Source organism: Quercus robur, chromosome 4 (genome assembly GCF_932294415.1).
Source record: "Quercus robur chromosome 4, dhQueRobu3.1, whole genome shotgun sequence".
In the NCBI taxonomy this organism is placed as follows: domain Eukaryota; kingdom Viridiplantae; phylum Streptophyta; class Magnoliopsida; order Fagales; family Fagaceae; genus Quercus; species Quercus robur.
This window is the reverse complement of record NC_065537.1, coordinates 27,342,004-27,367,038: the sequence shown is the minus strand read 5'-3', so window position 1 is coordinate 27,367,038 and position 25,035 is coordinate 27,342,004. Positions and strand designations below refer to the sequence as shown.

At 33.5% G+C, this 25,035-nt stretch overlaps 2 protein-coding genes across 3 annotated transcripts; both read left to right on the top strand.

Annotated features, from left to right (window-relative positions):
- Positions 1 to 207: 207 nt before the first annotated feature.
- Positions 208 to 4,653, top strand: LOC126721663 (WAT1-related protein At5g07050-like; the record flags this gene model as incomplete). The annotated part of the gene is made up of 6 exons (XM_050424714.1): positions 208 to 281; positions 380 to 496; positions 1,435 to 1,675; positions 3,777 to 3,935; positions 4,004 to 4,155; positions 4,272 to 4,653. Coding segments are annotated over 6 exons (873 nt in total), but the record flags the coding sequence as incomplete, so codon positions are not given.
- LOC126721044 (uncharacterized) lies at positions 4,272 to 24,283 on the top strand. 2 transcript variants are annotated; one of them, XM_050424008.1, is made up of 2 exons: positions 4,272 to 4,406; positions 23,647 to 24,283. In XM_050424008.1, the coding sequence occupies exon 2, from the start codon at positions 23,701 to 23,703 to the stop codon at positions 24,220 to 24,222; it is 522 nt and encodes a 173-aa protein (XP_050279965.1). In that variant the 5' UTR covers positions 4,272 to 4,406; positions 23,647 to 23,700; the 3' UTR covers positions 24,223 to 24,283. The 2 variants fall into 2 exon arrangements, with proteins under 2 accessions (XP_050279965.1, XP_050279966.1); XM_050424009.1 differs by lacking the exon at positions 4,272 to 4,406 and adding an exon at positions 12,783 to 13,238.
- The last annotated feature ends 752 nt before the right edge of the window (positions 24,284 to 25,035 follow it).

The window sequence follows — 25,035 nt, the reverse complement described above, 5'->3', positions numbered from 1 at the left end:
CACAATTCATCTGGGAAAAAGAAGCCATCATTTCCTTGCTCCCTATTAAATAATAAGAATAATAATGATTTTAATTATTTCAATCATGGGGTAAATCTCATATGAAATTTAATTATAGAAAAAATAAACGAATTTCAATATGAGTATTTGTGTTTCTTATGCATGGAGAGAGGGTATCTTCTCTAGATAATAAACAATTAAAATTTTCTTGCTTGCAGGAAAAATGACAGCAAAATTAGTGTACCAATCTTACGAAATGTCTTCTTCTTGGGTCTGCTGGGGTGAGAAAACTGCCAACCAAATTTAAAAGTCATGGCCATTAATTAAAATTAATTTTGTGTTTAATTCCTTTTTTTTTATATTTTAATTTTATATTAAGAGCCGTGTTAGGGAGGACACTATTTTACGCAGGACTAGAACACACTTCACCAGCGTTTGCATCTGCCTTGGCCAACTTAATTCCATCAATTACCGTTATCTTGGCAGTTTTGTGCAGGTATGGATAAAGCATAATTTCTCCTTATTTGTATTTCTCATTCTTGATGGAGATGTAGTTCTTTCGGATTTTATTCTTTTATTTATTATTTATTATTTATTTATTTTTAACTTATTGGAGATATGTTGGTATTGGGCCTTATCCATCTCATGCTTTCAGTCTTTTAATAACCTCCAGCCTCCAGGAGCTTAGAGACAGTGATGGAAATAGGCCCAACCTTTTAACAAAAGAAGCCGCATTTAGAGAGACAATAAGCAGATTTTTAATTTTTTTTATATGATAATTAGATAGTTATAATCAGAGAGAGAATTTGAATTCTAAATATCATGAACACACTAAGAATTATAAAACTCTTAGCATGAGCAAATTAATTCAAGTACATGTGAAAAAAATAATATAACAATATTAAAAATGAAGCTTACAAACTATTATCGCTTGTTATAAAATAAATATATATATATATATAAATTCCTCTCAAGAAAAAAAGAAAAAAAAAAAATCAGTGCATGACTTGTTGGGACATAACCCACTTTTATACAAATTATAAAAATCCAACAAATAGGGTTAAGGCAATACTTAGTTATGCAGAATTAAATTCAAACACTGTTGCATTGACTAATAAAAATATAAACAATATTATATTTTCTAAAAATAATTAAATCCAATTCAACTTTGTGTTTGAATTTATTTTGTAACCCTAATGTACTGTACCCCATTTAGTGTATATCTAAGTTTTTCCTTTAAAATTATGAAGCCACAATCCCAGGCCAATAATTATCACACAAAAGAACCCTAATCCTATTTTTTGGTAAAGGAGTTGGTAATTTCCTGTTACTAGAATATAGCCCTCTCACTGATATATCAGGCCTTTTTCTTTATGCTTTCAAATATTCCAAAATAATCTCTTGATTCGTGAGCAACTAAATTTTGTTATTCAGGATGGAGAAATTACAGATTTCAAAGCGTAGTTCTCAAGCCAAGATATTGGGAACTATTGTAGCATTTGCTGGCGCAACACTGATGATCCTGTACAAGGGTATCGCCTTGATTTCTCTACATAATCACCACTCACATCAATCTGCCAATTCGTCAAAAGTATTCTTAGACAAAGATTCAATAAAAGGTTCCCTCATGCTTGGCGTTTCATACATTTCATTGTCAGCGTTCTTCATCTTACAGGTGATCTTCTGGCTTCAGCGTTGAATTAATGCTAAATTTCAGCCATTATTTTCATCTACGGTTGGTAGTATCCAATAAAATATGTTGGCTGTGACAAGAGGTAAATATAATATCCTTATTATTTAGCTAACAAAATATTGTAGTTGCTCTGAAATTAATTAGAGTTTCGGGTGAGTGTCAAGTTGGTCTTTGAATTTCGATAAGAATAATTAATTCTCTGGATATATTGTATTCACTGTTAAAGCTGATAGATTTAATAAATAACATTCACATCATAAAAATAATATTTCAAAATAATTGATAATGTAGGGGGAATAAAATATGTGCATTATGTGATATTGTGATTAGATCGGTTAGCTTTTAACCTAAACTAGTCGTTAACCCGTGCGATGCACGGGATAATTAAACAAAATTTATATACATTCACTTTTATTGGTACAATCATTTGAAAATAATTCTAACTAATACCCAAATGTAAGAGACATATTGACTTACTATTTAAAGTAGCCTTCTGAAGAATTTATACATATTGTGCAACTGAGCCTTAATTTCTCATCAACAATAAAAACATGGAAAATCAAAACATGGAAAGAAAATAAAAATTACAACAATTAATTCCATTATTTTTCATGCTATACTTTGTAATTGTACGGAATTAAGTCAACTCAATTTAAGTAGTTGTAATAAAATTGGCTTCTACTATTCTCTATTCTATAGATATATGAACATATTGAATTTCTCAAACAATTACCGGTATTGCAATAAAATGATTTATTATTGAAAATAAGAAACAAAGCAAATCTGTCTATAGCTTAAGAAACACAATATACTAAAATTAAAGAGATAAAATTTTCGGAAGACAAAATATTATAGATAATTTTAGAAACAGATTATACACTTAAAAGGGTTAGTAATTTATAGCACTTACCCCCCACTATTATTATACAAACACCAAGTGCAGTCGTCGTAATCCTTTGAAAGAACCTTCCCCAATTGGACCCTAAAAAAAAAAAAAAAAAAAAAAAAAAAAAAAAAATTGATCCAAAAGGATCTAAAAATCATACAAAATCAATTCAAAAAATAAAAATATGAGACAAAGTAATTACTTTCCGTTGCCAATGAAATCGTCTTTTGTATTGCTGTTACAAACTGCAACTCTATAGAAACCTCAAAAATATAAAAAGAAATTAAAGGGGTTGAATTTGATATTTAGGTTTGGAGAGAAAAAGTTTGCAAAAACTGTGATTTTATATTTCTTAACTTGGGAGAGGGGTAAGGTTGCTAGGATTTTAAGGTATTATAATGTTTTTATTTTTATTGTACTAACGTGAAAAATTGTGATGCCAGCAAAGACTTCGATTCTATATACATATATAAACTAGTAACAGGAAAAAAAGTCCTCGTGATAATAAAGTTTTTTTTGGGTAGAAATCGTGATAATAAAGTTGCTTGTCAGGTAGTGGCAAACAGTAAATAAACTTATTCGTGTCTCCCACCCATCTAGATGGGTAGCGCACTTCTCAAAAACAACAAAAAAAAAAACTTATGCGTCTGTATTATCACCAATAGCACGAGCAAATTGGATTGTCGGATACAAAACCTGGATTTGGTATTCCATAATTGGGATTTACTAATATATGATTAAGGCATACCTTAATCGGACTCTCCATAATTAGTTAATATTGTTTGTTTGAGTTTACACAACTTATGAGATTTAGTTAGCTTAAGTACTTAACTAGTAAATTCTCTAATGGTTGAATAAAATATTTGAAGTTCAATTCCCACTTACACTAAAAACTGATTTATGTCTTGGTTTGATAATAAACTCATTTTAGAAAATATTTTGAATCTCTTTTTATGGGGAAGGAAAAAAAAAAAAAAAAAGCTAATTTTTTAGTTTTTTATATTTCACACAAAAGTGGTATCAAAATTTACTTAAAATAGTTCATTAACAAATGTCCTATGAGCACCAGTTGATTAGACATTTTTTTAATAATTATTTTAAATTTGGTTCCTAGATTTTATCTATTAAAAATACTATAAATTGTTAGTTGAATTATAAAGATAATCGTAATTAAGATGAGATCTATAACTATTGCAGACCATTACAATTAAGATGTATCCAGCGCCAATCACACTTACATCTTTAACATGCTTATCGGGTACAATACTCTCCACAATCATGACCGCAATTTTGGATCATAAAGCTTCGTCATGGAAGTTATCATGGAACATCACCCTACTAGCTCCAATTTATAGTGTAATCTTTTGACTTAACACCAAATTTTCCTATTCATATTTACGAAAGCCTAATTATAGTCTTTGCAGGGAGTTGTGATATTTGGAATCACAGTATATCTTCAAACATTGGCAATAAGACAAAAAGGGCCAGTTTTCATGACAGCATTTAGACCATTGGCCACAGTAATTGTAGCCATTACAGGTCTATTCCTTTTAGGCGATGCTTTATATTTTGGAGGGTACGTATACGTATGTGGATTATTGAGCTAGATTAGTGAAAAATGAGATTTTATAGAAAAAAATAAAAAGTTACAAATTTGGAATAGCAATTCTCATATTTCTACTTTTACTCCAGCGTTATTGGAGCTATGATGATAATTCTTGGTTTGTACGCAACTCTATGGGGTAAGCAAAGAGAGAAGGCAGAGAAGCTGTCGGAGCAAACCATGTCTGTGGAAGGTACTGAAATCAAACAAGAAAAGTAATAGAGGTAAATAAATATATATAGATTGTAATTTCATATAAGTGAAGAATGAAGTAATGTAATTTATATGTCTGAATCAATTTGTCCAATGGCAATAATCACAGAAACCTCTGCCAAAATGGATGCATATATATTAGAGTTATAACTATGTAATTTAAATCTATTATCTACTACATGATAAGGAAATCACGTGACTGATGCAAAGACATAAATAGGCTATATGAATTGTTAGAATATAGGTCTACTTGCTCGAGGACCAGACTCTTTGTCAAATCTACTTCACTTTTTTTAGTATTGTTGTTCTACGTCGATATTATGCATTGTACTTGTGTACTTTAAACCTAGATTCTTAGGCCTATATTGAGGGTTTATTTATTTATTTATTTATTTATTATATTATTTTATTTTATAAGTTTGATAGTTACAATAGAGAATGTTAAATTTGAATTCTGGACGTTTTGATTATAATGAAGGAATAACAATTACATTATAAGACTATATATAAAATAGGTTATCCCCACCTTTGTTGCACTTATGCCCACTTATGCCCACTTATGTTGAGTTGGTTTATGCGGGTGGTGAGTTGAACGAAAAGGATTTAGGTAAAATGTCAGCAGGTAGCTTAATGGGAGTAATAATATATTATGTTTATCATAACCAATAAGAAGAGCACTGTTTCTCAAAAAAAAAAAAAAATAAGAAGAGCACTGTCCTTGACAGTAGACAAGGCATCACAACACTACTGTCACTACACAAGGGCCAACTTGGCCGACTCACAACCATTAAAAAAAAAAAAAAATCTCATTCAATGGTCAATGCTTGCTAGCTGTAGTCCATGTCCATCACTCACTCGGTTCACTCCATTGTCCAAAGCCAAAGCACAAAATGCACAATACAATCAATTATACAAACAAACCTGAAAAGTGAAACCTGAAAGTTTAGTTGAGTTCCTCTACTTCTCTAAGTTCTTCTCTCGCGCCTCCATGTTCACAGTCTCTGCCCTTCTTCAGTCTTCACACATTCGACATTCCACACTTTTTTATGTTTATTTTTAAATCTTTTTTTTTTCTTTAGTTTATCTTTCGAAGTAATCTAACTTTACTATTATTTTAAATACAACAGAAATATGTGCACTTAAAAAGACCAATAACTTGCTACTTTGCTAACTTACTTCTTTTGTTTGTTTTAAGATTTATCTCTTTTTGAAGTTGTAAACTTGTAATTATATGCATTTTAACAGTGAACTATTAACATTGAAGACTTTTTACATTATGAATTTATGACCATAAATAATTTTTGTCATGCTCAAAAGTCAAAACTGTTAGAATTGGAAGGATATTAACAAGTGACATTAAGTGCAATTCATTTGCATAACTGATTATTCATTCTCTCTAAACAGGTTGTCATTGATTTGTTTTTGTAATTGAGATAAAAAAATAAAAATAAATAAAAAATAAAAAACTTTGAAAAATATGGGTCAACCCGACCTGACTCGAAACCTTATTGACCCGTTTAAAAATGACCCGTGACTCATTTGACCTGCCAACCCGATTGACCCAACCCAAATCCAACCCGACACGCCCGTTTTGCCACGTCTAAGTGGGCGAGTCCTCCAAAACTTTACCATGCACATGTGTTTGGACCAGTTCTCTTGCACTACACTTAATTAAGTCCAATAACTTAGAAGACTTAAAATTAAACAAGGGCTCTCTCTCCTTATTAACGTGGTATTCAATTTATTTTACAAAGACACTAACTGGCCACTTAAGGTTCATTAACCACATAAAACTCCCACTTTTTCTCATTTAATTTGCCAAATTAATTTATTAAAAATTCATTATAATATTAGAATTAACAGGGGTGTGCATAAAACCAATGAACCGAAAAAACTAGCCGAAAACAATCAAACTGTTGCAAAAATTTCAGTTTTTAATTTTTAAAAACCGAAAGTTTCGGTTCGATTTTCGGTTTTCGGTTTGGTTTTGATTTTTTGTTTGAATACACCGAACCGACCGAAACCGAACCAAACATATTATAATATATAATATTTGGGCATTAGGCCTACATATTTGGACCTGCCATACATGTTTGGCCTTTTCATTGTTTTTTTTTTTTAAACCATTTGGGCCTTTCTTTTTTTCTTTTATTAGATCCAGCCCTTTCCCCTTTTCCATTTATTCATTTTATTTTTACAATAAGTAAGTATAATTAAACTAATTACTAATTAAATATCTAATTAACCTAATTAAACTTAATCTAATTTAACTATAAAAACAAAAGGTAAAAACCCTACCCACAGCACACTTTCTTTCTCATAGCCTCCACTCTAAAGATTAAGAACCTTAGAGAGCTTCTCAAATGTGTTGGCCTGACGAGGAGTCCTGTCTTTAATGACGTCGTCGGTGATATCCACAAGCCATGCCGGCCAGCCTTGCTGGTTCCTAACAATGCAAGGTTCGACTCTCGGCTTCTGGCGATCAATTCCCTCCGCTAGAGTAGAAATCGCCGGAAAGTCAGCTCTAGAGAACTGACTCGCCCTGATAACATTTCTCCTTTCTTTCTCAGCTGCCCTATTCCTAACACCAACATCGGTCACGGCACGCTCCTCGATGCCACCCACACGCCAGCCTCCCTACGCTGGCCTAATCTTTTCATTCTAACGGTGACCCTCTCTCTCTCTTTAATTTCTCCATAATTTCCTCTCTCTTATTTATATTCTAGGTTTGTTTAATATTGAATCAATGCTATTTTTTCAAATTTTATGTGCAAATAAAGTTAGGGTTTTGAAAAAACCCATGTGCTTGGTTGTTTAATCCAACCGAAACCGATTGAATTCCAATTACTTCAGTTGGTTTCAATTGAGAATTTTACAAACCGAAAATTTCGGTTTCAGTTGGCCAACACTTAGAAAACCGACCGAAACCGAACCGACACACTCCTAAGAATCAATGTTCCAACAAATACCTTTGCCACCTTACATGAATTCCATACTATTCATGAGCATGGTTTTCAGATTTGGACCGTTCAAAGAACCGAGAAAGGGAGAGGTTCAAGGCTTTTAAGGTCGAACCGTGATGACGTCATAATTACTTTAATAATTAATTAAAGCCCAAATATAGATATTAAATTTATAAAAGTTGCAAAATTGACTAATATATCTATATATGTGAGGGAAATTTAATAATTTTCAAGTATATATTTACAAATTAAATAAGATAAAATAAAATAATAACCATGAAAATATTAAAATTTATGATTAATTTTTGAAGTAAAGTTGAATATCTTTGAAGGATTTTAATTATAATTTTTTTTATATTCCTTTTAAGGGATGGATAATTTAATTCAATAGAAAGAATTGTGTTCAGTTGTTTTTATAAAATTTTTTAAAAAAAAAAATTGCACTAAGTTTACTTCAAGTGTTTTCTTTTTTTTAATTGTTGAGCATCAACTTGCAAGCTTAGTTTAGTGGTTAGACTCTAACTCCAACTCTGATCGTGCCATGGTTCTAAACCTGGTAAGCGCACTTTTCCAATTTTTTCTTAACTAACAAGCATGGTTGGACCGCAAATTTCAAATAAATCTGGTTCTCTATGTTTAAAAAACCGGATTTTAGTCTGGTTTCTAGTTAACTCCCGAATTTCAGTCCAATTTTTGGTTAACTCGGTCGGACCACCCAGTCCGGTCTGAGTTTGACAACCTTGTTCATGAGGTAATAAGGGTCTGTTTGGCTGGAGGAGTGAAAAAAAGTGATTATGCATGTGTGCATACACAATCACTTTTTGATTCCAATCATTTATACTGTGTGTACACACAATCACCATGCACACACATTATACTATTCATTCTAATCTCATTATAGTTGTTGCATCTTGTCATTCTCCCTCTTTTAAATGGATGTAAAGAACGCATTTCCTTATCCTCCTAATAAAGTTAATTTGATGACTATGCCTTGCATTATATAGATTTAAGCAAGCAACACGTGCCTGGTTTGCAATGTTCATTTCCTCTATCTCACAGATTGGATATTCGGCCTGCTCCTATGTCTTGTCCTTGCTAATTCGAAATACAAACCACAGTATTGTTCTTCTTTTTCTATATACGGATGTCATGATTATTATAGGTGATGATTTGTAGGATTCACGAGCTCAAGCAGTTTCTCAGTCAACACTTCTAAATGAAATATTTAGGTCCACTCAGCGACTTCCTTGGCCATGAGGTTTCCTCATCCCTGCATGGCTATTATCCAACCCAAGCCAAGTGCACATCAAATCTCCTTTCTTAAGTTAGTATCATAGACAGTAAGATAGTTGACACAACAATGTGTCCAATGTTCGTTGTAATGCTCATGATGATGAACCCCTTCGTGATACCACTCTTTACGTACAGTGGTTGAGACCTTGATTTATGCTTTTGTCACACAGTTACATCTCATATGCTGTGCACATCGTTGTACAAGATTGCGCCCGTGGCCCATTTGGCTTCTGTTTAGGCTAACCTCGCGTGAATAGGTGGAGTTTTGTTGGTGTCCCTCCTAAATCGAGGGTTTTAACAAGGAGATACCATTTATTTTGTTTAAAGAAAAAAAAAAATTATATAAATAAAAATGCATTTCATTGAATAATTGAACTTGTCATTAAATAGAAAATAACATTACAGCTTACAAGGCCTTGGTCCTAAATACAATATAAGAATTACATGAGTTTTGTCTAAGTTACATTCTATAAAATGTAAAACTACATGGACAGTAACTAGTCTAAGAACCTTTAATCTAAGTTTGAATGATAAGTTACAAGGTGAAAAGGGGTTAGACACCCACCTTGCTCAAAGAAACTAGTCTTTTAGACTATGTTGGCCATTGGTCATATCACATCATCCATACAAACAAACATGTAATCAATCAATTGCGTCTTAAAACTTGAAAGTAAACATGACATGTGATCTTGCTCAAAATTAAAAAAAGTGTTTGTGAGTGCATGCAAAGTGAAAAATCTGAATTCTAGCATTACGATTATTTCATCTAGATTTGGATTCGAAATAGGATGACTATGTGTGTGGTAGGTGTAAAACCCTAATTCTAGCATTGGATAATTTCATACAAAGTGGAATTCAAAACATGGTGATTATGTCACTATGATGGCATTTTTTTTAGTGGCGTTCATAAAAAAACGCCACTATAGGTATTATATAGTGGCATTTTCTAAAAATGCTACTATAGGCTTATCTATAGCCGCATTCTAAGGGCTCTATAGTGGCATTTTCAAACACCAAACCTATAGTAGCATTTGAAAATAACCGATAGTGGTGTTCATGAACGCCACTATAGGCCTTTTAAAAAATAAAAAATAAAAGGGTTTATTGTGGTGCTCATAAAATTTGGAGAGTTGAAGGGAAAAAAACCTTTTGATCATGACTAGAGGGAGTCGCCCTAATTTAGGCGAATTCCTTTGTAAAGGTCTCGAAAACAGTGATTTTACTATTTTTAATAATATATATTTTCCTTAATAACTTTTAGTTTAAAAGTCAGAATAAGGTCCCGTCTATTTTGGAATGTTTCTTTGAGAGTTGTTTCAATTTCCGCAATATCTTAATTTTGTTATTTTTGGTAAAAAATTACTATATTGCCACCTAATTACGTGATTTGCATGAATTCGTTTCCTAGGCATTTTCCTAGCCGCCCTAGGTTTTTCTTTTTACTATTTAAACGTATTGTAGCCTCTAGGGCAATTTAGTTTTTTAGATTAATACAAAATTCAAACTTTTTTTCTATTGTTTCTCTTTGGTGGATTCTAGAACTCTATCACCTTATGTATTTAAGCGACCTCTCGTGGATTCAAGGCCTTCATTCAGAAGCTAATGTGTCTAGTTTATTTTTTTCCATTCAGAAAGCAACGTGTTTGTTTTCTTATAGCTTCCGCGACATAAAAATTACTAGCTTACCCTAGGATGTGGAATTACCATTTTCTCTTAAGACATGGTTAAATTCATGTTGTAAAATGAGATATCTACATTGTCTGCCAATTCGTGGTGGTGCCATGATATTCTTATTTTGCCACCATCCTTCATATTCTTGGATGTCTAGAATACACATTGTTCCATAGAGTCTACTTCTCCTCACAAACACCATTGAATGGATCATATAATGATGCTGATCTACTACATTGAAAAATTTAGGGCCTGTTTGGTAGAGAAGTTTGAGTAATGTTGTTTGTATTTTTTTGAAATACGTGTGGATGAAAAGTGTGTGGAAATGCATATGATGTTGTTTAAAAACTAAAAACATGTTGCTAAGATGCTCTATCAAACGAGCCCTTAGTTTCAAAAGTGTGATCGAATCCATGTCTCAACTCCGTCAACTTTTATTGATAACTTTATTTGGTGCCCAAAAAAAAAAAAAAAAGATTCAAATAATATATCTACTTTTTATTCCAACAAGTACTCACATAGGTACATTATACATGTAAATAAAAAATGTGTGAATTACATTTTGTCAAGAGTTTTGTAACTCAACTGACACCTTCTGATATTTCTAATAGTGATGTTCAAGATTCAAATCCCCTTCTTACAACAATTGAATTTTTTATTTATTTAAAAAAAGGAACATGTCAGTCGAAATTCTACATCATAAATCTTTATAAGATTTTGTTAACAAATACCCTAAGGGTATTCATTTAAGAAATACCTTAAGAAACTTTTATGAGAAATGAAAAAAAGTTACTAATTTATTATCGCTTAGTGATGCACATACAAAGGGAAGTCGATGTTATTTGGCCATGTATTTGTGCCCTAAAGAGTGTAACTAAACCAATGTGTAAGTGTGTATTTGGGAATGACTTTTAAGCTTCTATCACTACCATAGGATCCACTTAGCTTGTTTTTTGCAATGTTATTAATTTCATTCTGTTCCGACCGGAATAGATGGAATATTTCGTACTGACATGCAATATAGTACAGTATTAGCTTTGCTATCATCTTTTATTATTTTCAAGTTTCAACTTTTCACTTTTGCTTCATCTAGTGTGAGCCACGTGATTGGCTTGGGAAATGACAAAGGAAAGTTTAAAAAAAAAAAAAAAAAAGAAGTCCACAATAAGTGTTAGACACTCAGACTTATTAACTTCATTTCTTAAAAATAAGTCTTTGTTTTTATTTTTTCCTATTATCTAGGGACAATGGTACATGTTAGGCTGCGTTTGGTTTAATGTAAAATGTTTTTTCCAAGTGTAAAATATTTTCTGGTGTTTTGTGGCATTTTAAAAAATACTTGAAAAATATTTTTTATTGTTTGGTTGTGTTCTTGAAAATACTATAGAAAACACATTTTCTCATCTTCCAAACAAATATATAATATCAAACCAAACCCAAAAATTCATCAAATCAAGTTAAATTGAGAGAAGAAGGAAGAGAGAGAGGCGACTGGGTTCGATCTAGAGGTGGCGGGTCGCTCGTCGATGAGGGTCACAATGGGTTTGATCTAGAGGCGGCGGAGGCAAGATTAGTGACATGGGTCTAATGGCGGCGAGATCGATGGGTGGGTCTGAAGGAGGCAACGGCGGCGAGATCGGTGGGTGGGTCTGAAGGAGGCAACGGTGATGAGATCAGTGGGTGGGTCTGATACCCGTGACGAGATCGGTTGTCTTTTTCACTTTTCCTTCTAGCTCTCTCTCTCTATCTTCGGGTGTGTGCTCTCACTCTCTTTCTCTTCAGGTGTGTGCTCTCACTCTCTCTCTCCGGGTGTGTGCTCTCACTCTCTCTCTTCGGGTGTGTTTTCCAAAAACGCTTTGAAGGTAAAATCAAAGCATAAATGATTTTACGATTCAAAAGTGGTTATTTTCCGGTCAAAAGCGTATTTGATTTTCGTTGACCATATTTTCCGTAGCTGCCAAACACATACAAGGGTGTAAAATGATTTCCTGAAAGTGTTTTCAGACGAAACAAACGCAGCCTTAATGTTTATTTATTCTTAAAAAAAAAAAAAGAGGTATTATTATTACTATTATTTGGGTGTGCTTTGACTTTCACCTTTATTGAATTGTTTACAAATATAGAAAATGTGAATTTTATTTGTATAAAAATTATAAATATATATTTTTTATACCCACTTTATTTAATATTTTTTAAATAAAATAAAATAAAATAATTAATTTCTATAACAGTATAACTTCTTTGAGTTGATACTTTTATGTTGTATAACCAAAAAAAAAAAAAAATGTATATGGATTAGGTTCAAGTTACACCTGGTGTAACTTTAAGGCTCTATTTGGAAGGATGGAATGGAATGGAATGAAATAAAATGAATATTTTTAGAATATTCTTCCCTCCCTCTTGTTTGGTAGTTTTAATGGAGGGAATGAAAAGTTCAATCCCTTATTTGTGAGTTTAGGTGGGAGGGAATGGAATAGTTAAGAGGGAATACTCATTCCCTCCTAAGCCCTCAAAATTTCAAATTTTTGTTTCTCCAAATTGGGAGGAATAGAAGGGAATGAATTTAGATTTAATGAAAATTTTATTGAAATTCCTAAATTACCCCTTGAATCTTAGCCCTCTTTATTTTCAACCAGCCGTACCAATATTTTTGCTCTCTCTTTGTCGCTCCTTCTTTCTCACGCTGCTACTAATCACAACCAGCCATACCCAACTATGAGTTTTTCAATTGTTTTTGATTTCATTGATTTAGTTACTATTAAAAAGTTTTTTAATTGTTTCAATTGTTTTGCTTTCATTGATTTTTTCTCAACTAGCCGTACTCAACTATATGTATTCTGCTTGTGCTTGTGTGAGTGTAGTTTGCTACTCCTTCTTTCTCACGTTGCCGCTAATCTCAACCAGCCATACCCAACTGTGAGTTTTTCAATTTTTTTTGATTTCATTGATTTATTTACTATTAAAAAGTTTTTCAATTGTTTCAATTAAATTGCTTTCATTGATTTTTTCTCAACTAGCCGTACTCAACTATATGCATTCTACTTGTGCATGTGTCCTTAATTCCTATCATTGATGCACAAGTAGCGTCAGGTCAGCATAGTGCCAGGGGCACCAAAACTCCTTTACTATTGGATATTTAGATTAGTTTGTCTCCCTATAAAGATATAAGCATAACATGTTAGTGAGTAAGAGAGGAAGGGTTTTAGTTGGTTTACAAATTTTACACTCATTGGAGGCTATCCAAATAGTGCTATTTGCCTTTCATGTTAGGAGATATGCTCTGTTTTTTGGTCAAGAAACAGAGTGTTTTTTAAGTCATCCATATTTTCATTAGGCAAGGGTAAGGACTAACGAGAGGGTTTTTGTTAGATAATATTCCTCTCAAGTTAATGAATTTAGTTTAAGCTAATATATGTCCAACACTTATAATGCCAGTAATCAAAGAGCACACCACATGTCAGTTCAAAGTTAACATGCAATGGGATGAATGTGGCCACGTTGAAATGGTTCTTACTAATTCATATACTTATTGTACCATTATTTTTAGGCGAAATCACATTATTGGTCCCTGAAGTTTATCCTGTGTACACAATTGATCCCTCAAGTTTGAAGCGAGTACAATTAGTCCCTTAAGTTTTAAAATTGAGTTGTGTTGGTCATTTTACTAACTATTATTAACGGTGTTACTTATGTGACTAACGAAACAATGACTTGGCTTTTTTTTTTTTAATGATGTGGCATGTTTTTAATTAAAAAATTAAAATCTAAATTTACATGTGAGAAAAAAAAAAAATCACTGGTACCAAATTAAAAAATTTATTTTTTGCCCGTTGTAAAAACCCACAACGAGAGGGTTAAAATATCTTTTCTCTTTTACCAAAAAAAAAAAAAAAAATCTTTTCTCTCTCTCACACTATTCTCTCTATTCTTCTTTCTCTTGACTCTCTTTTCTCTCTCTTCTTTCTCATTTTCTTCTCTCAAATCAAATCAATGTGCAAAAGCAGGGATTACATCATCAATACATGATAAAGTGCTATAGACAGCAAGTGCAAAGGAACCAAAATGAATTGCAAATTGTCAAGATTGAGAAGAAAAAGATGGTAACTAAACTTGAAAAAGAGCCCATTGATATTTGGGCACTCTCAGATACTCTAACCTGCATCAACTAAATATGCAGGAAGACCAAGTAGATATGAATCACTAGAACCTTTTGCAGAAGATATCCAATTTAGCGGGTTCATTGGTTTGAATTATTTGCCTAGTCGGCCTCTTGCCCATGGTGGTCTTTGGTGGCTGGGTTTTAGTGGTTGTTTTGTGATTGGTTGTTTGTTGGCTGGGTTTTGTGATTTGGTGGTTGTTTTGTATCGGTGGTGGCTAGTGGTGGGTTGATTTTGGGTTGGGGTTTACGGTGGGGGTAGGTGAGTGGGTGATGGTGGCTAGTGGTGACTGTGGGTTTGTTGGGTTTACAGTGTTTGTTTTCGCTTTTGATTTTGGTGGTGGTGGTGGTGGTGGTGGTGTGGTTGCTGTGGGTGTGGGCAATGGGTTTGTGTGGGGAGTGAAAGATCACTGGTTGCCTGATAACTCTCTCTTGTTGTGGGTTTTTACAACAGGTAGAAAATAAATTTTTTAACTTGGTACCGATGATTTTTTTTTTCCTCACGCGTAAATTTAGTTTTTAATTTTTAAATTAAAAACAGGGTACATCATTAAAAAAAATGTTAAGTCATTGTTTCGTTAGCCACGTAAGTAACACCATTAACAATAATTAGTAAAATGACCAATATAACTCAGTTTTAAAACTTAAGGGACTAATTGCGCATACAGAGTAAATTTCATGGACCAATAGTGCAGTTTTTCCTTATTTTTAAGTTAACGATGAAGTGAAATGTTTTTTATTAAAAAAACAATATTATCTATTATCTATTAAAAAAATTTGTATATAAGATAACATATACATAAAAATTGACTCACTACACTTGATCTTTCACAATAATTGAAATTGATTTTTCTCATACCACTACATTTCTTAAGTCTTTTTTTATTATTAAAAAAATCTTCTACCAAACCAAGTTTAAAATTTTCTCACCTCTTCAGCTTAAAGCAGTAGGTCCGTAGCCATTGGCCCAACGAGTCATTATACAACTTTTCAAATACATTGTTATATTTTTTACACTTTTTCATTGAGTTTGATGGTTTTTAGACCCCTTAAACAATTGATTAAACCTAGGTAATTAGCCAAGTTGTTACTTAGTCCAATTAAACAAGTCTAGGTTATCACAATATAAAAGATCAAATCATGCAAAGCAGCGGAAAATAAATAACACAAGATCAGGAAACCAAACCGGTAAAAACCTAGGGAGGATTTGACCTAGCTATCCTCAAGGTAAACTTGAATTTACTATCTTGAAAGAATCAAAGTTCATACAATAAGACTTACAAGCCCCCACGCTCAATTTCTTATTGCTACCAACCAGTAGAACTTACTGACACGATCACATGCAAACTCCGAATCCACAGACTCCTTCTTTCTTGGATTCACCACCAGATACAAGCACACCCGCTTATGTTTTCTTTAAGCTTCAATGGCAGCAACTGAATTGATCATCAAGGTGTAGATAAATCTTCTCCTTGAAAACCCTAAGTTTGTGTAAAGGAAATCTCCTCTAGATCTCACAAGAGATTTACACAAACCGCAATTATGAGCAACACTAAAACGTGGCTAGGGTTTGCCTTTTATACTTAGGACAAATAAGAAACCCTAAAAACATTTTAAAACACTTAGCGCTGAGTTGGACGAATCTGCAGAAAAACATTCTGCCCGAGCTTCGATCGATCGAGCCTGTCTTTTGATCGATCGAGCCAGGCCAAAAGGCACAATCCTTTCTTGCTGTAACTCAATTCCAACTTTACATAGACACACAATTTTGAGCTAGACTTAAGCACTTCTAAACACATTGTTTTGATCATGGTTTGTCAACAATACAAATTAGAGTTCTAAATACATAAAATCCTAAGACTTTAGAACTTAACAAATTCCCCCTTTGGCAATCCGTGACAAAACACAACTAGAAACTCAAAGTTTACAAAATAAAAAGCCCTTTACAAAATAATGCTCACACAACAAATTCAATCCTAACTACTATCCATCAGTTGCAAGTGTAGACAGCAGCTCAATTAAATCAACCTGTATATTTCTTGAAACACTAAACAAAATGCATAATCGCATGTGTGGAAACAATACAAGTAAACAAAATAACTTCTTGATTTCAAACAACACACAAATAAAGACATATATCAATGAATAACTCATAAATATAAATCAATAAGCAGTTTGAAACAAGAAACATATAAAGTACCAACAAAAACATAAAACTCTCCCTAACATGAATATCCCATCAAAAACAAGGTAAGAGCTAAAAATGTTAAGTACAAAGTGAAGCACCTAGATACAATCTAAACTCCACAAGCTCCAACCAAAAACAAATAAACTCCCCCTGAAAGCAAAAACTCTACAAAGTACTCCCCCTTTTTATAACGGAATGCCAAATGGTAAACAAGATATCCATCATCAAAAGGGAGGTGGTCTAAACTGCGCCAACTCCGTACGCAAGGCCCGGATCTCATCGAGCACGTCCACCAAAATTTGTCCTTGAGCCGCCTGAACGGTCAAGACATGATCCAACGTGCGACGAATGTCTGAATCATCTGAAACAGTCGATGGAGGAATATCAGCATCAGCAGCAGCACCTGATGTCTCAGCAGCAGCAGCACCTGTAGAAGAGGGAGGAGGGGGAACACCACTAGATGACGCATCTCTAGGACGAGAAGGAGCAACTCTCAACTGAGCAGCCCTCTGACGAAGAAAGGTGGCACCTACGAGAGCAATCACATGAACAGGCTCACCAGACAGAAAACCATCTAGACCTAAGAAGAGCAAAATCCTATGAATGAAAATAGGATGAATTAGCGCATGCCCTACAGCAGAACTCCTATGAACCTCGTTCAAAGAACGAAGGAACAAGTGAGGAAAATTGATAGACGCTCCAAAAACAAAGGCATACAAAAACACACATCGCTCTAAAGGGATGGTGTGGAAGTGAGAGATAGGCCACAAGGAATGGCACGCTATCCTAAAGAAGAGATAGGCCGTCTCGGTAAGCTCAGCGGACGTGATCCGAGGATCAGAACCCCACTGGATAGATGACCCAGTGATGTAAGACATGACAACATCTAATGAGGGTGACTCATCATAAAGATAGTCAGTCTCCCGAACAACCGGCACCCCAAGAGCCTCAGCCACTACCCGAGGGGTAATGGTGAACTCTACACCTCATATCCAACTCCTAATAAGGGTGTTGGAATCATAGATGTGGCAAGAGAGGTTTGAGAAGAACTCTCTAATCAGGGCGGTCGGGGGTGGATGATCTATCTCTAAGAGAGGCAACCAACCTCTAGACTCAAAATTGGCCCTAATGGCCAGATCAAGCTCATCCAACACAACAGCTCGCTCAACCCATATCTTACGCTTACAGTTCTTGGAGTCAAAGGCTTCTCTACACTTATCATTCCTAAACAACTCAACCCTAGTGAGAGACTCAGAGGAAGTGGAAGTGGTCCTATGGGCTCTAGTTTTCCTAGGCATGGTGCTAGGATAAGGACCAACACACAGATAGAAAAAAAAAAAAAAAAAAAAAAAAAAAAAAAAAAAAATCCAAGGGCAGATTGCAAGTTAGCACAAAAACAAAATATAGAATAAAAATCTATATGATGCATGAACAAGTTAAATGACATAATGCATGTTCTAATGCAGTGAATTAAGTCCAAAAAGTTCAAATTCACAAAATTGGCTTGAACATTAAGGTTTTAACACAAAAAAAAAAAAAAAAAAAAAAAAAAACCCAAAATTTGGAAAACCACTTGATAAATTTGAAAAATATTGACGAATTGATCATCACACATGATAGAATAACAAAAATAATGACCAAATACATCAATTTGATAAGCCAATTTCATCAATTTAACCCAATTAGACAAAATCCCCAGTTCGGATCAAATTCAAACCCTAGAATTTCCAATTTTTCAAAAACCACAAAATTGATCAAATTAAACTATAAGAATCATCATTATAGCATCATAGAACAAAAACCCATTGATCAATTTCACCAAAATAGGTTCGAATCATCAAAAACCCCAATATTTTGAAAGTGCCGAAAATAGCCACAAGAATGCATGAAAAATGCATGAAATCATGAAATAAAATGGAAAAGGAAGGGCAAAAGAGACTTACCGGCCTCCAAAGACAAAAACCTTGCAAAAATCTTGAAGGAAAACGACAAAAAATTGATGGTGGAGCCTTTAGCCAACGCGGAGAGAGAGAAAAGTTGAAAAACTATTTGAAAATGTGACTTTGAAAAGTCCAATCTGTCTTTTTAAAAAACCTGTTTCACGAGTTTCGATTGATCGAAAATCAGCCTCGATCGATCGAAACAGACAGAGACTCTCTCTATCAAATTTAAAAATTTTCGATCGATCAAAAAACAGAATGGATCGATCGAAATAGGTAGAGGCTTACCAAATTTTGAGGAAAAAACACAGTTTTTGAAAAACATTTAGAATTAACTCAAAACATTGAAATTTAAGAACAAAAATGCATGAGTATGTGATGATATGATTTTCAAAACAAGAATTTTAAGCCCAAATTCCCAAAAAACAAAATTTCTTGCATTCTCCACAAATTTTCCAGCAACAAATTAATTTTGCACAAAATTTGAAGTATTTGCAAAACTTAGTTGGTCAGACCATAAACACACACAATAACATGTACAATGTTTAGCAAAGATTAACTCGTGTAGTGTGTGTAACTAGCAAAATCTTGAGATACATGTGAGGTGATATGTGAATAGCAATCAATCACAAAGTCTACGAAATTCATCACAAAAAATTTAAAAGAGACTATCACCTAAAGAATTACATCATATAACTCTCACATCTCCTAGATCATAAGCTTGCAATCATGTAAGTTTCTTGTATTTATGCCTCATAATATAGATATCAATTTTAAGTTATGTGAGTTTGGCATCAAGCCTAATAGTACACACCAATTTTGATTTTAAGAATTAAGCAATTTAACCCGAGGCTTCACCTTATGTTCTTTTTGTGCATGTGCTACACTTTCTTGAGCACAAAATCTTATGATATGCACTAAGGTGTTCATGATTGGCTAGTGAACAGTGGTGAGATGGTTATTTATGCCTTTCTCTTCAAAGTTCAAGTCAAACATTTAAAAACATGTGACTTCAAGATTAAGACATAGTAATCAAAGGCCATAAACATCTTTCTCACACAACATGCACTACAAAGTTTCAACTAGTAAAGTGTAATAAATAAGCTCAGCAAAGCTAAACAAGGTACAAAAGACATGTTATGTGAAAATAAATTGACCAACCTTGTTCTCAAAAACCAAGAAGAATAGTACAAAACAAAATGTGCTTCCTTTTTCTTCCCTTTTTTTTAATATTTTTTTATTTTATATATATTAAAAATAAAAAACATCTAGAATGAAATGCATGAATGTTATGCTATGCAAATCCTAGAAAAAAAAAAAAAAAAAAAAAAAAAAAAAAAAAAAAAAAACCAAAGAACAATGGTCACAAAAGGTAAAGCAATGAAGCACAAGGACCATGTCAGAAAGACTCAGTTAGATCGAGTCTTTTGCATCCAAAACCTTTTAGATGCACTATGAGCATTGGAGTTCTTATTCACATGAGAATGATTACCAACTCTAGGATTGGAATTAAGGTTTAAAGCCTTTACCAAATTACCAAAAAGTACCATAGGATCAAGTGCTTTAGGCACAGGTACTTTTGGTTTGTTTACTCTCTTAGCAGCTTGCAGCTTGTAGCAATTTGGCCGGATGTGTCCAGACTTTCCACAAAAGTGACAAACCCATGCATGCTTATCATGTGTCTTGTCCTTAGATAGGGTAGGCTTCTTAGACTTAGACTCTTTCGAATCAACCCTAATCTTTCTAGATGAAGAACCTTCTAAGGGTTTAACAATCTCACTCACAGGGGGTTTGACAGTTTCACTCACTATCTCACTCACGGAAGGTTCAGAACAAGAAGATGAAGGAACAAACTTTGTGGAATGAGGAGCGGACGCAGTGATGCTTTCAACATAACCTAATCCAGTTTTGTCAGAAGAAAACTTTTGAACACTCAGCATTTGATAAAGTTTAGAACTAGCAAATCTAGCAACAGATAAATCAAGTTCCAAAGATTCAACTTTATCAAGTAAAAGCATATTTTCAGTTTTCACATTGTTCAAAAGATCATTAGCATTAAATAGTTTAACAAGTAAAATTTTCTTTTCAAGCTCAAGAGATTCAATTTTCTTCAGGCCAAGTTCAACATTCATAGCATCCTTTGCAGCAACTTTGCAAAGTTTATTATAGGCCTCTTGAAGATCTGCATCTTCAGAGAGTTCCCTATCAGAAGGGTTCTCTTCAACAAATATGCTCTCATCAACTACAGTAGTAGCGGTGAAAGTAATGAAGTTTCCATCCTCATCACAATCAGACTCATTATCCAAAACTTCACCATCACTAAGGGTTACAGCCATAGCCTTACCCTTAGACTTCAAATAGGTTGGACATTCAGATTTCATGTGTCCATACCCTTGACATCTAAAACACTGAGAGCCCAAGGAATTATTGGAAGATTGACCTACTCTTTCTCTAGGTTTATCATTGTTGTTAACCTTAGTGGGATCATGCTTCCTAAAATTTCTAGGTTCAGCAGTGTTTGTGCCTCTTGCCTTTCTATTACTATTTCTGAGAAAGTTTCTAAAGTTCTTGTCAAGGTAGGTAATCTCTGTAGCAGAGAGCTAATCATCAAATCCACCACATTCAACATCATCAATTGACTTAAGAGCCATTGATTTGGATTTGGTAGTTTTGGGTAGATCCAACTCATAGGATTGAAGAGATCCTACAAGTTCATCAACAGGGATGGAGTCCACATCATTGCTTTCAGTAATGGCTGTCACCTTGGGTCTAAAGTCTTCAGTCAAAGATCTAAGAATCTTCCTAACAATTTTAGGTTGATCATAGATTTCACCCAAGTTAAAAGCAGAATTAACAATATCATTCAATTTAGCATAAAATTCATCAAAAGATTCATCATCAGACATCCTAATACTTTCAAATTTAGAAGTCAATTGCTATAATTTATTTATTTTGACAGCCTTTGTGCCTTCATGCACAGTCTGGAGGATATTCCAAGCAATATGAGCGATCTCAACATTAGAGATCTCTTAAATTCCTCCATAGAAACAGCGTTAAAGATCGCATTCATAGCCTTGCTATTAAATGAAGCTGCTTCTTTTTGAGAAGTTTCCCACTCACTAACAGGAGTAGTGGGCTTCTTCCATCCGTATTCAACGGAGTTCCACACCCTCTCATCAATGGATTTCAGGAATGCTTTCATCCTTACTTTCCAGTAAGCATAATTATTCCCATCAAAGTGAGGAGGAATAACTAGAGAGTGTCCCTGTTCCATGACAACAAGGGTCAAGGATCAGCTCAGTGATCAAAGGATCAACAACAAAAGAACAACCCGCTCTGATACCACTTGATGGATTTTAGACCCCTTGAACAATTGATTAAACCTAGGTAATTAGCCAAGTTGTTACTTAGTCCAATTAAACAAGTCTAGGTTATTACAATATAAAAGATCAAATCATGCAAAGCAGCGGAAAATAAATAACATAAGATATGATTACCTAGGAAACCAAACCGGTAAAAATCTGGGGAGGATTTGACCTAGCTATCCTCAAGGTAAACTTGAATCTACTATCTTGAAAGAATCGAAATTCATACAATAAGACTTACAAGCCCTCACACTCGACTTCTTATTGCTACCAACAAGTAGAACTTACTGACACGACCACGTGCAAGCTTCGAATCCACGGACTCCTTCTTTCTTGGATTCACCACCAGATACAATCACACCCGCTTGTGTTTTCTTTAAGCTTCAATGGTAGCAACTGAATTGATCATCAAGGTGTAGATAAATATTCTCCTTGAAAACCCTAAGTTTGTGTAAAGGAAAACTCCTCTAGATCTCACAAGAGATTTACACAAACCGCAATTATGAGCAACATTAAAACATGGCTAGGGTTTGCCTTTTATACTTAGGACAAATAAGAAACCCTAAAAACGTTTTAAAACACTTAGGGCTGAGTTGGACGAATCTGCAGAAAAACATTCTGCCTGAGCTTCGATCGATCGAGCTTGTCTTTCGATCGATCGAGCTAGGCCGAAAGGCACAATCCTTTCTTACTTTAACTCGATTCCAACTTTACATAGACGCAGAACTTTGAGCTAGACTTAAACACTTCTAAACACATTGTTTTGATCATGGTTTGCCAACAATAAAAATTAGAGTTCTAAATACATAAAATCCTAAGACTTTAGAACCTAACAGAGTTAATCTCATAGTTTATTTTGAGTACATTGATTAATTTCTTGAGTTGTGTATAAATACACTGATAAATGTCTACAATTAATTTTTATTTAATATGAATTAATTATTTTTTTTTTATTATATAGTTTTTTTTTTTTTTAATCGATGCAAACTCATATTTTTTAGATTAATTTTGTTTTCAATCTTATCTTGTAACCTTGCTCCCCTGAACTAAAATCCTAACTCCACCACTGCATAGTGCAGTTTGTTTACTTTAAATGATACACGTAGTGTTTTTGTTTTTTTCCTTTCATTCCCCTGTATTCGGTATGTTGGAACAGGGTTCATTCTTTTGTGTAATACATGTGCTTTAATTTAATTTTGGTATGCTAGAAGAGGCTTATATTAATAAAAGTTTTGGGTAGACAATAGAGAACATGCTAGAACATGTAGGATCCTTATCAATATTACTTGTTTGTGGTTAAATTAAGTTCATTAGTGGATGCTTTATTGGATGCTTTTTTACATCAAGTGATCATAGGTGGTAGAGTTAATGGAACTTTTACCTCTAAGGTATATGATGACATAGTGAAAGAGTTGGTCGAAAATTTCACATGGAGATTAACAAGGATAAGGTGAAAAATTGACAAAAGACATTGAAAAAGAATTTTTGTGAATGCTATGACATATTTAAAGATGGATTGAGTGGTTTTGGATGGAATGATTCTTTAAATATATGGACAGCTGAACTAGAAGTTTAGGAGCCACTCATAGCAGTAAATTCCCATTTTCTGTTAGTTTAATTTTGTATTACATAATTATATATTTGTTGTATTAACATTTTCCTTTGTTTGTAACAGTCTAAACCTGCAACCAAGAAGTGGATGACAACACCTATGGCCAACTACTCTTAGATGACACAACTTTGGGCTAAAGATAGAGTAAAAGGTAATCATGTTGAAACTGCAAAGGAGAAAAGTGCTAGGTATGCTGCATTGACCACTATTGATGAGATTGATAATTTGGTATCCCAAAATGAAGCTTCTTTGGAGAACTTTGAAGTCGAAGATGATCAAAGGTCACCAGAAATTAATGTTGTACATTCTCGAGTGTCATCACAAGATGCAATGTCTTCTAAAAGAAAGAAAAGACGACTGGCAGAAGATGATGAACTTGGGAATGTAATTTCCCAGTCATTTGATAATGTATCTATGGCAATTGATAGGGCGACTGAGGTTATGGCAAAGTGCTTTTCAAAGTCATATAGAGCAGAAGTTCATGCAGCTTTGGACGTATTGGACTTAGATCCAATATCAAAGACTGAGGCCTACAAATTTTTGATGGAAAATCCAACATATAAGGAGATGTCCTTTGGTTGCCCAGATCATGAGCACAAATGTGTCTTATTGACACTGATGTCTAGGTCTAAAAATTAAAAAGTGTGGGATTTTTTGGCCAACCTTAGTTTTGGAATGGATTATGTTATTTTGTTTTGTTTTGGCAAGACTCATTATCAAAGTTTAAAAAAAAAAAGATATTTGTTTGCATTTTTAGACAATATTTATTTTGTTGAGAATAAATATATGATACGTGAATTGCTTTACAACATAGAAATATACATAACTTGTTTTTTATGTTCTTTAAAATGAGGGGTATAATAGTAATGTTATTATAAAATGATTCTATTCCATTCCTTCCAATGTCACTTCCAAACGATGTTACTTACATTCAATTCCTTTCCATTCCTTTATTTTATAACATCCAAACAAGATTTTTAATTTTCATTCCATTCCATTCATTTTCTTACTAAATCCATTCCATTCCATTCCTTTAATGATAATTCCATTCCATTCCATTCCATTATGAACTCCTAAACAGAGCCTAAGTAATGTTATACTACACAATAATTTATTATAGAATTCATATTTTGAAAATCCCACTATTAAATTACATGTTCTATATGTTCTTAACATTCATGCTAATTTTCATGTCAATTGGATATTATTTACCATTTGATCCATAAACTCATCTTTTATGTATTATTTTAAACTACAAAAACTTGAATTTAAACAATTGATTTATTACCTGGCTATTAATCTTTGATCACCTTGAAATTTTGCAAACATGTAGAATATATGGAGATAATGTAATCTAACGGTAGATTTGTCAAAATTCACACCCAATTAAAAAATATCAAGTGGTGTAAAATTGCTTCAAGTTACATCAGGTGTAACTTGAATCTCTTTGAA

Bases quoted from the DNA above. Each gene is read 5' to 3' on its own strand.
- LOC126721044 (XM_050424008.1), top strand. From the start codon at position 23,701: ATGACACAACTTTGGGCTAAAGATAGAGTAAAAGGTAATCATGTTGAA.